The 14196-nt window shown below is 38.3% G+C and overlaps 1 protein-coding gene across 2 annotated transcripts in view; it reads right to left on the bottom strand.

The window, feature by feature from the left end:
* Positions 1 to 14196, bottom strand: part of sema5a (sema domain, seven thrombospondin repeats (type 1 and type 1-like), transmembrane domain (TM) and short cytoplasmic domain, (semaphorin) 5A) — a 109097-nt gene that overhangs the window by 31982 nt on the left and 62919 nt on the right. For both annotated transcript variants that reach the window (XR_008961856.1, XM_057323008.1), the window contains exons 10-14: positions 12874 to 13078; positions 9047 to 9254; positions 6277 to 6394; positions 2129 to 2310; positions 1052 to 1195 (exon numbers count right to left, since the gene is read on the bottom strand). Coding sequence is in view for 1 of the 2 variants with exons in the window: in XM_057323008.1 (XP_057178991.1) it covers positions 1052 to 1195; positions 2129 to 2310; positions 6277 to 6394; positions 9047 to 9254; positions 12874 to 13078 (857 nt within the window). In the remaining variant the exon portion in view is untranslated. The remainder of the gene's footprint in view (positions 1 to 1051; positions 1196 to 2128; positions 2311 to 6276; positions 6395 to 9046; positions 9255 to 12873; positions 13079 to 14196) is intronic.

Raw genomic sequence — 14196 nt, 5'->3', positions numbered from 1 at the left:
CCTATTCACTTCTATTTGCTATAGCAATGATTTTCACAGGATAAACACAATGGTGTTGTGAATTATTACCTCTCGCTAAATTGAGAATTTAAATAAATGTGCATTAACAAAAGTCAAGTGTGAGTATATTCTGTAAACTGATGTTTGGGAGGAAGTTGGCACCTCCACTGGAGTCAGGTTTTCGCCCAGGGACCACAACTGTTTTCACCAGATGCTTCTCTCTCTGCTTGCCTTCATCCCCCCACTTCAGGTCTAATTTTTCAGCTGCACAACACTGTTGCTTAGAAACCTCACACATTCTCAGCGTGGTGCAGTTTAAACATAATTCTGCCATGATTAGGTGCCACAGCATCATACCCACAATGCCTCTGTGTGTGTGTGTGTGTGTGCGTGTGTGTGTGCGTGTGGGAAGGGTAAACCCTACGGTATGGGGACAAAATGTCCCCACAAAGATGGCAATATCCAAAATCCTTGTCCTTGTGGGGACATTTTTTGGTCCCCATGAGGAAACAAGCTTATAAATCATACAGAATTAACTTTTTTGAAAATCTTAAAGAGCAGACAGTTGTGTGTGATTGTTAGGGTTAGGGGGTGGGTTAGGGGTAGGGAATATGATATACAGTTTGTACAGTATAAAAACCATTGCGTCTATGGAATGTCCCCATAAAACATGGAAACCCAACATGTGTGTGTGTGTGTGAGCGTGTGTGTGTGTGTGTGTGTGTGTTGAGTCTGTGGGTGCGAACTCTGTAATTATGAAGCCTTAGTATGTTTACTTTTAATTGGATGTCAGTCACACAAATTACAGGCCAGAAAAAGAAGACCCTCACACTGACACCTTCAGGCGTTTGGTTTGCATGACGGTAGTTATGCACTAACAAGCTTTCTGGAGACGAGCATTCTATAATAGGACGAGTAATAAAAGAGCAATAAAATGAGCCGCATACATTCGTTACAGCTCACACAATCACAGCAACAACATGCACGACAGGTGAGAATGAAAGAAATGTTGTTGGTTTTTTTGTCATCATTGATGTTTGGTTTTCCTCACCTCTCCTCGCGGTTCTGGCCCACGCACACCCGTCCTCCATGACGAGGGGTGGGGTTGCTGCAAGAGCGTTGTCGGACCTGGAATCCGATTCCGCAGCTGGTGCTGCATGGAGCCCAGGCCGTCCACGGTGTCCAGGCTCCATTCCTGATGACAGATTTATATCACAGATTTAATCACTAAGCAAACAGTGGCACAGCTGGTTGCTTTAATTTGACATTCAGTCTGTTAGCTGAGGATCTCAGTTAGGATCGTTCTATGCTAGTTTACAATGCTGTGTTGCAGAAAGGATAATATAAAATTATAAGTATTATAAGTATAATTATAAGTATAATTAAAATTCCCAAAATCAAAGAAATCATCTTGCTCAGCGTTTGCTCTTTTATTGCTTAGGGAACTGTGAGTTCTTAGGTGAGTTTGTCATGTCTGCACCACTAAAGCGTCATCAAATAAAATAGCAGAAAACTGTTTTAAACAGGTTTCCTGAGCGGACACTGTGCATATTAAAAAAATACTAAACAATGACAAGTAGAAGAATTAATGGGTTAAACAATTTCAGGGAAGTGTTTTTAAATAGTCTAAAACGTCATCTGTAAGTATCCACTCTTTTTTTGTTCTCATATTTTCTTTTTTTCACCCAACAATTTGCTAACCCTCTTGTCATTTCAAACCTTTATGACTTTCTTTCTTCTGCAAAACACACAATTTTTTTTTGATATTTTGATGGTGCCTATTGACTTGCATTGGTTTTGTGTCCATACAATAGAAGTGAATGGATACCGCCATCGTTCGGTTACCAACATTCTTCAAAATATCTTCTGCGAGTAAATCATGACAGAAATTTAATTTAGGGTGAACTATCCTTTTAATATCGTTAAAAAAAGTAATAATTTGTTAAAAATTACAATAGAATTACAATACTAAAGCAGACTTTAGTCTAAGCACAGTTTGAGATGATTTCATAATAAAGATGTTTGTGAAAAAGCTTTGATTTTTCTTCTACACCCGCTAATGTTGGCTTGGCGTCAACGCCATGTGTCATCAGTCTTTGTGTATGCACATTTGTAGGACATTGCATACCTGGAGCAGTTTGCCACCTCGACACTAATTCCTTGGCAAGGTTGTCCTCCACACTGAGGGCTTGGACTGTCACATTCTCGTGTCCGACACTGGCACGAACCAACACTGCCTCCATCACTATGACTACAAGCTTTCCATCCTGACCAGCTGCCAAAATGTCCATCCACAGTCACGTTCCTCACCTAGACACATACACAAACCATACACAAAAGACACAGCACACATGAATAATAAACAGGTGCGGAACTAGGTAGACTGAATGTGAGAAAGATGATTACTGCAGATAAGGTCACATTTGCCAGTTATTAGATGAATAACTAAAACATAGCTTGGGCATATTAGATTTGCGATAGTTGAAAACAGCACAGGCTCCTTGTTGAGAAAATGAACTCGCTTTACAATGAGCCAATACTTTCATCTGAGTCATTATTTGAGAGTGTACAAATGAATAGCTAATGTAATATTGCTATTGCACTCTGGTTATTAACATCTGAGGTATCAGATACAGAACAACATGTTTTGTGTACAAAAGGAGACGGTAATGCTGTCTAGCGAATCAAACGCGACTGCTTCTGTGGAAAAAAATGCGAGTGCATTATGAACGGCGCTGAATAAATGACCGTCTGTGTGGATAGAAATTGTTTGTGCTCTTTCAATACACCAAATGCGAGTCCCATTTCCCAAGTTCAAAGTCCTGACTTGCTCTTCAAATACAGATGTGGTTTACAGCAGTTTGAGGTTAACAGTAAGTTACAATATTTTTTTTGAAAAACAAACTTAGTTTCGGGTTTATTTCTATACTATTTCAGGCTCCAGATGGGTTTAGTGAATGAAGCGTGCCTCCAACTGTGTTCTGCTAAAGTCATTCAGGACGAGTCAATCATTTTCAATCACCTGGACACGATCACAGAGGTTCTTTACTTTTAAATGAATACTCTACTTCAGTGTTGGGTAAGTTACTCTGAAAAAGTAATTAATTACTAGTTACTAATTACATATTCAATAGTGTAATTAGATTACTGTACAAATTACTCTCTCCAAAAAGTATTTAGTTACTTATTACTAATTACTTTCTATATCCTACATCAACCTGGATTAGTTAAGTGATTTAAGGATAGACATGCAAGGGCTTATTTAATTCATTCAATCAAATAATATTAAACTACATAAAGTTCTCTTATTAACTGACCAAAGTATTACAAATGTGAGAATTATACATTAAAGCAAGGATTTTAAAGTTAGACTTTGAATTTTGATGTCAATTCCACTATTGCATACACATATTACACAAAGTATTTAGTTTAATTACATCAGAAGTAACTGTAATTAAATTACAGAAAAAAATAAGAGTAATCCCTTACTTTACTTTTTCAAGGGAAAAGTAATTAAATTACAGTAACTAATTACTTAGTAACCAGTTACACCCAACACTGCTCTACTTACAGTTGCAACCTCAGATGTAGTATTTGTATTCTTGTTGGTTTCTTAATCCAATTCTTTAATGATTTTCAACCAAAGTATGACAAGTGATGTACAGCCACGTAAAGCGTGTACCTCTAAGGTGCAAAACTGTGCACTCTCTTAAAGTGCAAAAGTGCACTGTAAAAAAAATGTAATTTTACAGATTTTTCAAATACAAAATGTCAAATTACAGAAAAAGACTGCAAATTTACAAGAAAAACATGTAATTTTACATGAATTTGTCACGGGTGTGGAGGAAAGAACCCAATAGCAGGCAGGCAGTGGCAATGAAGGGGTTAACAAATGATTTATTAAACAAAACAAAGGAACAAAACAAAACACCCACGATGGGGAATAACTGAACTAAGGCAGGGAACAAACGGGATCACACTCGACAAGAACAATACAAAAACAACAAACTGATATAACTCACTTACTTAGACTTGACTTGACAACACAGAGCACACTGTCACAACGTCATACACGAGGCACAAGCGGACACGCATCTGATCCAAACACAGTACACAGTACAGACGTAGTACAATCCACGAGCAACAAGACAAAGAAACATGAGGGTATATATAGGGATTGACAAACGAGGGATAACGACATGGGGCAGGTGTGGGACATTAAACACTCAGGGAAAGATAACGAGGAAACGAGAGGAATGGGGCCAATGACAAGACACTGGAGAGAACGTATATTATTGTCAAACGGACAATAATATGTTTCTCTCCACACATAACCAAAGACTTTGTCATGGCTCTGCTACAGGACCAAGTAAAACTTGACTAAGGAAGCAGAGCCATGACAGAATTTTTCGAGATACGGTGCTGTTCTGCAATCGGTCACTATTGTATTGTTCTGGTGCCCCAGGATTTTTTACCGTGTGTACTGTTTGAAAGGGTACCGCCCCAGTGACAGCTTTTGTACCTTTTTTCTGAGAGTGTATATTTACATTACAATAAAAATACGAATTGAACGTTTATCATGGATCTGCATTAAAGTCACTGTATTTATAAAGTGCATTTTTAAAATTAGGTTTGGTAACCAAAAATGTATGTAACCGAACAGGTTGGAAAAAGCAATGAGATGCAGATTTTAGCACAGCTCAACACATTACTTCTGATTGTAGTTTCCCACAACAAAGAACATCCCCATCTTAACATATGTAAACAACACGAGCAACCAACATTTTAATTATAGTTGGGCATCGATATTAAACATGCGTTCTAATGACTCTAAGATCTACTGTAAGCTTCCCACACTTTAACACTTCCCAGTGTGTGTTTTACAATCCCATGCTGCTTTTCTGTGTTCTTCAGGCAGCGTGGGAGGCGACACGCTATTACACAAAATGTCATTTCTCAGCAACAGCTACAAGCTGCAAGGTCTTTTACCTAAAGACCTTGAGAGTCTGTCACATTGCCTAGAAAAAAAAATATATGTGTGTCTGTAGGTGTGTGTGTATTTGTGCTTGAGAATAAGCATTTGTCAGTATGCCACATGCAACCTTTAGAATGTAAAACAAGCAAAGCCGTCATGCCCGTTTGTCAATATTCAAAAATTGATGCGTGAAACACAATTAGTGTTTATTTGGCACTACAAAAGTAGAATCGATACCGGCACTAGATGAGATTTGTGAAAGGTCAGTGGAATGGGCGTGCGGTGCTAATGATATAAATGAGAGAGAGAGAGAGAGAGTGAGAGAGAGAGAGAGAGAGAGAGAGAGAGAGAGAGAGAGAGAGAGAGAGAGAGAGAGAGAGAGAGAGAGAGAGAGAGTTGATGGATTGGACAAAGAAGTGTGGTGTTGATGTACAGGCTGGTTGGCCTGAGGCAGGAGCACACGTTACAAATAAGGGAGTATGGGAATACAAACCCATGTTACCAAAGAATGCTTCTCAACAAAATGATTGCTAATGGCAATTTCTGTGGTTTTTGTTTCCACACACATGCTGTGTCTCTATTTCCTGCCCAGCTGGATGTTTATAATCTGTGGAGATTGTTTTTGTTAGTAGTCTTTATCAGAAACATCACACAAAATCAATCTAATGGTAAAGTACCATCTCATATTTGGAGCCAAGTAAATTTTAAAGATAACTCAACCTATCTAATACTGAATAATTGCATCTACAGTATAAGCAAATCAACAGCAAAAATACTGGCAGCATCCACCCATGACTTTCCTTATGAACTAGAAAAAATGTTATTATCCAAATGCCAAAGCAATTCTTTACAATACAACTAAAATACAGCTGTGAATTTCACTTGGAATTTATAAACATACATCACCTAGAACATTGCACTGAAGCCTCCGCACACAAAAACAGGTGCATGACGCTCCCGGCTTTAACATTTTCTTTTCGTGCACAGAGGGAATTTTCTCTTTACTGTGAAATAAGAAGCATATTAGATCTGCATTGCCATTTGTCATCTGTCAGAACTGTCCTTATATCACCTGTAATGTGTCCTCAACATCTCAACACTGTTCTAAAACTCTACTAAGACTGGCTGCTGTTATGAGAAAAATCTGATACTGCAGGACTGATGTTCAAGTAGCGACAGAACCATTTGTCATTGTTCTTCACCGGCGAACTGAATGAGCATGGGTAGCATCGGTGAAAAAACACTTGGCTTAGAAGTCTGAGCTGCCGTGTGAATGATTGTGGTGCAGTCTAGAAACTCACAGGACACTTTGTGATGCTCTGCTCCCATTGGCTCATGCTGACGCTCTCTTCCAGGGTGGTGCATTTTTTAAGGACCAGATCCCAGCCGCAGTACGGATCTCTGGCCCCCACACAGGCTCTGAGAGAGGGAGGAAGAAAAGATGCTTACAAAGATATCAAACTGCATGTTTGCAGAGAAAGCTAATGTAAATTTAACAATAAAACCTTAAATCTTGGACATCAGGGAAAAATAACAAGTTACGTAGCAGATAGCATTAGCAAGCTAGCTATGAATGCATATAAAGAGAAAGATATACAGTAGATGGTTTCAGCGGCAGCAACATAAACAAACGTTATGTGGCCCAAACTTAACTTCCGGCAGACCTCTGCAAAGAATCTATAACTGTTGAGTATAGTTATAGATATATATATATATATATTATAAAGGTAGTTTTAATGTATTAATTATGGCTTGTAATGCACCTTATAATGCACTGTAATGTCTTATGAATAATTGTCACTGCAGTTAATACATTATAACACTTATTAACTCATTGTTACACTTTGCATTTTTAAAGGAGTAGTTCACTTTAAAATAAGCCCCCATTAACTTTCCATGGTAATTTTTATTCCTACCATGGAAAGTCAATGGGTACTTATTTAAAGTGAACTACTCCTTTAATTTGGTTATAATTCTTTACAACAACATATTAATGTATTACAACACAAATTATAAACAATTATAATATAATAATCATACCCTTTAATAACCCTTTATAATGCATTATTTAAGTAAAGTGTTACCAAATTAAATATAAATATTTTTTATAACCTAACACCGAACGGAAGTTAACCTTGGGCCAGGCACATACGTCTCATGAAGGATCTATATTACAAGCATTTTATGGTCCTATGACATCCACATGAGATTTAAATAATAATAATATATATTTATACAACAAAAAATAATAATGATTATTAATAATGATATACATGGGTAGTTAACAAAACCGTAAAATGGGACAGTAAACATTTTGAAAACCAACTTAAAAAAAATATTATTTTATATGATTCATATTTAGATTTACTGTATGTATATGTCTGCCAAATGCATAAAAGTAAAGTAAAGTAAAGTACAATAAGACTTTTTGAATGCTATTAGGAAGTAAAACAGTAAAACACTCTACAGAAAATGTATTCATTCGTATTAGTAATATTGTTTGCCTTGCCGTCACTTAATCCATTGATTTTTCCATCGAGTCTTGTTAACTTGATTGCATTCACAGAGAACGGCCTTGAGACCACAAGCTTCACAAGCTCATATCACACATCCCCATCACAGCCGTAAGACACACATACAATGCAATGTGTGGAGTACAGAGACACAAAATTATGATCAGTCCTGCAAAGTGAATGCCAACAGGCACTTCTAAAGGGCTCCATTATGGCATGTGGGTGTTTATGTACAAAAATGTGCATGTGAGCTTTCCTCCTTTGTATCACAAAAGCACAGAGGTGCTCTCAATTGACTTCTCCCACCTCTAAACCACTTAACAGGATATAAAAAGCTCATCAGGCAAAAACTTGTCCCCATATTCACTTAACTCTGCGCTTTTCATTGGAATGCAAATGGAGTAATGATGAACATGTTGCCATCTCCCTTTTACGAAAAGAGATTAGAGAAGTGCACTTGATACGATGGCCTTGAGGCATAATGTCAAACACGATGATTGTTCTTTGTTGCCCTGTGGTAGTGGATCCTTCTGACATAAACGTTATTCTGCTCTGGTGAAAAATGAAGATGCAGGCAAGCACCAGTGAGATTAGCAGTATCATTTATCGTGTATAATCTACATTTAAGTATTATTAAATACAACATGAAAAGGCATTTGCAATGGATTTGTTTCCATCTGAAGTACTTACAAGTGAAACAGAAGATTCAGCTGTGACTGAATAAACAGCTGCAGTAATGTAGGGTGGAAAAAGTTTGGGATGTTTAAAGGGATAGTTCACCCAAAAATGAAAATTCTGCATCATTTATTCACACTCGGGTCATTTCAAACCTGTATGACTTTCTTTCTTCTGCAGAACACAAAAGAAAATATTTTGAGAAATGTCTCAGTGGTTTTGTGTCTATACAATGGAAGTCAATGGGGATCAATGTTGTTCGCATATCAACATTCTTTAAAATATCTTCTTTTGTGTTCTGCAGAAGAAAGAAAGTCATACCGGTTTAAAATGACATAGTGTGAATAAATAATAAAATACATTTTCGATGAATTGTCCTTTTCTTAACCTTTTTTTTGTAATGCAAGCAACATGCACTGATGAATTGTGCACAATGAGACCGAGCGCAATAATCTCCTCAAAAAGAGATTCTCACAGGAGCATTTACACAGCTCTCTTCCATAAAATAAAATTAGATGATGATCAGCATCTATAAACTTCCGAAATGGACAATAAAAATCATAAATGTCCATGACCGTTTGCTATACTGTACTTTAAGTCATCTCAAGCTATGTACGAAAGCTTGGACAAGACTAAAATTAAAGTCATTATTCACTGAAAATCTTGCTTGGCAGCCAAGGTCACCATTCACTCTCACTGTATAGAAAAACGGTGTGGAAACGATGTCATAAACAACTTCCTAGAATGTGGTTACGGTAAAGAAATACGGTTATGTTACATGGGGAATGACGCAATTTGTATTTTTTTGCGAATAAGAAACTTAAAACGTTTATGAAATGTTGCATATCTACAGCACGCATATCAGAAAGTATGCAGTACTCACTCTCTGGACTTGTGGAAGTTGCAGCGCATCAGGGGGATTTTGATGACTTGGTCCCTGACTCCCACAAATAGCTCACTGCGGCTGTGAAGTATGAGCAGGCTGCGGATCGGCTGCCTCCTCTTGAGGGGAAAGAGCTCAATCTCATCCAGCAAACAGCTGCCCATGGTCTGGTTCAGCGGAGAGAGCACCTTCTTAATGGTGCCATAATCTGGCAAGTAAAAAGAAAGAGAGAAAATGTTAAAACTGCAAGGGAAAAGAATAAGAGAACATATGGACTCTGACGACCTAGTGAGATTAGAAGGAAATGATGTCAGAGAAGCAGCGGAGAAGAATGACCTCAGATCTCGCCAATCACATGAAACTCCGAAAAGTGCCACCTGGGCTGTCAAGTTAAATATGGATGTGCTATTTGGATCAGAAAGGGCAAACGGGCCGGCTGCTCTCTAGAGAAGATTCATTATCTTCTCCAAAGGGTGGCTTTTGTGTAGCCGAAAGGAGGGCAGAATTATAGTGGGAATCACCTTTTGGAAAGTTACGCGTACCCCTCGATGGAGCATGCGGTTTGAGCGACTGCGAGATTCAAGCCATTCACCGGTCTCATAATGTCATAAAGAGCGATTGGGCCGATAACCCATGTAATATCTATTTTATCCTCGGAGTGTTTGCTGTTAATCTTGTGTGCACTTCAAAGTGCTCTTTCAAATGCTTTATAGGAGCCATACAACACGGGACAATGAACTTTTAGATACTACAAGAGCCACTGATTAGGCCATTGCCCTTGTCAAATCAGCCTTCAGTGTTCTATTTCATTCCATTCAGCTGTGAAATTCCAGCTACGTTCCTCACACTTCAAGCTATTATTGTCTGGCATGAATTGAATTGAGTTGAACGCTATAAACACAGCACCGCAGAACAGTACGTGCCATTCCAGAGGATTTATAGAGGATCTGAAATCTTTTCATCTGGACTTTCATGTCTTTATATTGCAATCTAATTGATTTTCAAAGTGGGCAGACAATGAAAACATTATTATGTTTTCATTATTAGTTATATCAGCATTATTACTTATATCAGCATTTGGTGTTGACGCCTGCCAATGACCTCAAACAGTTGGTGGATACCAAAAATCAAAAATCAAAGTCAACACTGATCGGCAATTCTTTTTAACCGAGATTCTCCGGTGTGTTTATGTTTAACAAGCTAATAAGTGTCTTATTCCAATTAACACGTTTATCTGTTTTACAACAAGTGTTGTCCTGTGCTCATCCTTTTGACAGGTAACGAGACGTTCTGTGTTTTTCATCCAAAACAGACAGACTCAGAGCTTTCCGGGTCTGTGATGTGCATCTGGAGAACAAATGGGAGCTTACAGTACATTGGTCTCCATGTAAGAACATTCTGCCTTTGATGTTTCAGTGCTGCTATGTGTCTAATGCTGTTTTTCAGCCTGGTGACCAACTGTTGCTCGCTTCAAAGGCCAGTGATTCAAATGGACCACCAATTACTCGAGTCAGTTTCCCCCTGCGCTTCCCCCTTATGGCAATGCGGACGTAAGTTTTGACAGTAAAAGTAACATTCTAATAAGCAGAGGGTTTAATGAGAAGATGGCCACATGGGATTTACGGATTGCTTTTAGACTACAAGCTTTAACGCTGAGATCTGTTCTCTTAACTTTCAGCTGTTTGCATTTCGGTTTGTGAGCGGCCCATGTCTGTGTTCAGTGTAAATAGACTGATGATTGGTAATATCTTACGTGGGCGGATTTCAAAAAGCAAATAATGACACATGCATTCACATTTTTTAGATACATAAGTGTGTATGTACCGTAAGAGGCATAGATCAGATTTTAAAATACAAGATTTTTGTGTTTATTTAGATCACAGATCAGATCACTGACAGTCAGAGGTGGACATTTTTTCTGGAAAGTAAAACACTTCACTACATTATAAGGTATATACAGTATATCATACTTTTTACTTCACTATATTTCATAAATACATTTTATGTGTTCTTCTAAACTTAAATGCATTTAAAAAATACATTAGAAATGTACTCTAAAAACTAAAAAGTGCTCTATTTTTACACACTAATTAATTGTGCGTAATCTACAAAAAATAGTATTTAAATGTCGTGATCTCAGTCTTGTCGTGACCTTCTTGTCTGGTGTGAGTGTTTGTTTTGTTTTGTCAAACTCTTGTGGAATCGTTTTGGTGGTTCTCCACGTGTTTTGTGTCTACGTCATTAGCCCTGTCCCCGTGTCTCCCCTTCAGGCTTTCCTCTCACCGGGTTTCCATCACCTCATCACCTACACTCCTGTTGCTCGTCCCTAATTAGCAGTCCCCCCTGGTTCCTTATTATTATTCACCTGTTGTTCATTCCCCGCTGATTAGGTCCCCTCTATTTAAGCCCTCTTGTTTTCTTGTCTTTTGTCAGACCGTTGCGTGTGTAATGCCAGCACTGACTGCCACAGTCTTGTTCAGGTTTTTTGTCATAGTCTTAGTATCTCTTAGTCGTGTTTATTTGTTTTTGTATTGCTCCAGTGTCTTGTTGCTCTTGGCTACTCTCTTCTCCCCTGTACCTCCTCAGTTTCTCTGGCGTCTCGGACCTCCGCTTTCTTCACCTCCCGGCATCGCCTCACAAGGGATCACCACAGTCATCCGGATTCTGCCAGCGGGTCGAGACCCCTCCCCGCCGAGCTTCCGTTAGAGTCAAGGTTGCTACTGTTTGGATTCTATTACTGTTCTTACCGTGAGTGCCGCTGGGTCGAGTCATCTCCCCACGGGCTCACGAGGTACCTGTAGCTGGTCCGGTGGACAGTTGTGTGTTCAAATAAACCCTTTTTTCCCGCATTTGAGTCTCCGAATTTCTTATTCCTACTGAGTCATGACATTAGTACTTTTTTTAGATGAACTTAAGATCTAAGTTTACTGTAACTGTGCTATTTTAATACACCATGAATAGAAGTACAAAACAACTTTTTTTTGTATATTAAGTACGAACTTGATGTGTGATAATAAAGCTCTTTAAGTACACTTATGCAAGTGTACTGGGTGTAGTTAAATAAAGTGTTATTTTTTACCTGGGTTGAAAATGTACCTGACAGAAAACTTTCCACCTCTGACTTGCAGTTTACCGTGCAAAGCAGCAATTCTGCAGCGACAGCAACAAAATGCTATTTCTTGGTACACATTTATATTTGGCCAATTAAGTGCAGCATAGACTTTTTCGGCATCTTTGGTTCCAAAGATTTTCCTTTGAATTTTTCCCATAAAGATTCCTTGAGTTCCACACCATTAACCAAACCAATCTGAATGACTCTCAACATTACAAACTTAGCAAAATGCAAACAGATACACATTGGAGTCACTGCTGAGTTTACGTGATGCTATTCTTATTACCATGTAACAGCAACTTTCCTGATCAGTGGATCCAAAAAAGTTCTCTCTATTACGAATATTGTAATTCTTTACTGGGAATTCAGTTATTTAACAATAAAAATTGAATCTAAAATCATAGCTCGACAAAAGCATGTACCATCACTTGTCACAATGTCACAGCTCATCCTGGCTCTGTCTTGACAGCGTAATTATCATTAAAAATCTCTTAAAAATAAAATGTCTTTATATAGAAAATAAATGGGATTTATACTTCCGGAACCCTACTACTGCGCTCTACTGACTTTATACTCCAACTCCATTAACCTTCATAAGTTAGGTATATCTAATGCTCTTTGGCTCTGCTCTGCTTATTTCATTCACTCTATATAAGATGGAAATGGATGTGAATGCTACATTTGCTCTCTACAAAGAGGTGTTGTGGTACTATACCTGTGGCTAGATAAATGATGTGATAGAGCATGTCTTTGCCCTGCACTACATCCACAGCTACATGGGAGAAGCGCACGTTGTCCTCCATGAAATACGGCACGGGAACGACGGGCTGTATCACCTCATGCATCAGAATAAACTTCTGAGCATCTTGCAGGTTCCTCTCGGTTAGATTGACATAGGAGCCATAATCTATAGTGCCACACTGAAAGAGAAAATACAAAAACAGGATTAACATCCTTTAAAAAATGTTAAATAAAGGAACGTTGTGATTTCTTTTCTTTGCCAAATTCAAACATATTGCTAATGACCACAGACCATCTGTGACAATAACCATCATTGATTGGATTTCACATTGTAAAATTGTCAGATGTTGCTTATGTGCAATAAGAAAAGAGAAGTGCGGCAAGCACTTGCAGTAAGATGACTTCAGTTCACCAAAATGACCAGTTTTCCTCCATGAATAAGAGTTCATGTGGCAAAACAATCCAGCCGGCCTCACGAAACCTGTACTCTATATCCTGGATCACATGTAATCAACATCAATCAGCTGAGGATCACTATAGGCATATTTCTACTTAAATGCGGTGCATGTTGGTCTTTCAGGAACGGAATATACGGCAGGCCATTTTCCATTCAAGCCGGAAGCCATGAATTCGAGGCTCGTAAATCTGGCCTCTATAACATGGACAAATGCTTGATGAAGATGTCACAGTGAACGAGATAAAGTGTGACTCCTGCAGACCATGAAACTCTATGGTTCAAAGCCGTTTCCTTCGAGGGGAAAAGAAGGAAGAGTTTTTCCTCTCTCCTGGACGCATGACATGTAATTATCGGGTCACACAGAGATCGGCTTTAATAAGCCTGACGATACACTTAGATTTTGCTTATTCAAAAATTAAATGAATGCCCATGAGACGGTTTCTTAAAAGGTTTAGATATGGTGGGCAAACCATTTTAAAAAAGCTTCTTGAAGGGTCACGGCAGGCACACACAGAATCTGCAGATTTCGCTTTCTTTTTATCTACAGCTAGAATAGAGAAAAGTATGTAAATTTCAAAAATATTACACGCTTCACCTTTAAGTATTTTGACTAATTTTATACTGCTTCTAATAAGACTGTACTACTTTCTGCTCTCTTGAACACATTTCATAATGTTTAAATCCACTCCACATAATTCCCCCAAAATCAGCGCAGATCCTCTGTTATTACTCTAATACACTTAACTGCCCTCCATTTACCTCCTAGCTATGAAGCTATTGCCAGCCACTTAAGGTAAGGAGATTTTAGAGACAGATACGTTTCTCAATCTTATTATTTAA

Source organism: Triplophysa rosa, linkage group LG23 (genome assembly GCF_024868665.1).
Source record: "Triplophysa rosa linkage group LG23, Trosa_1v2, whole genome shotgun sequence".
NCBI lineage: Eukaryota > Metazoa > Chordata > Actinopteri > Cypriniformes > Nemacheilidae > Triplophysa > Triplophysa rosa.
This window is presented reverse-complemented; position numbering and strand designations above follow the sequence as displayed.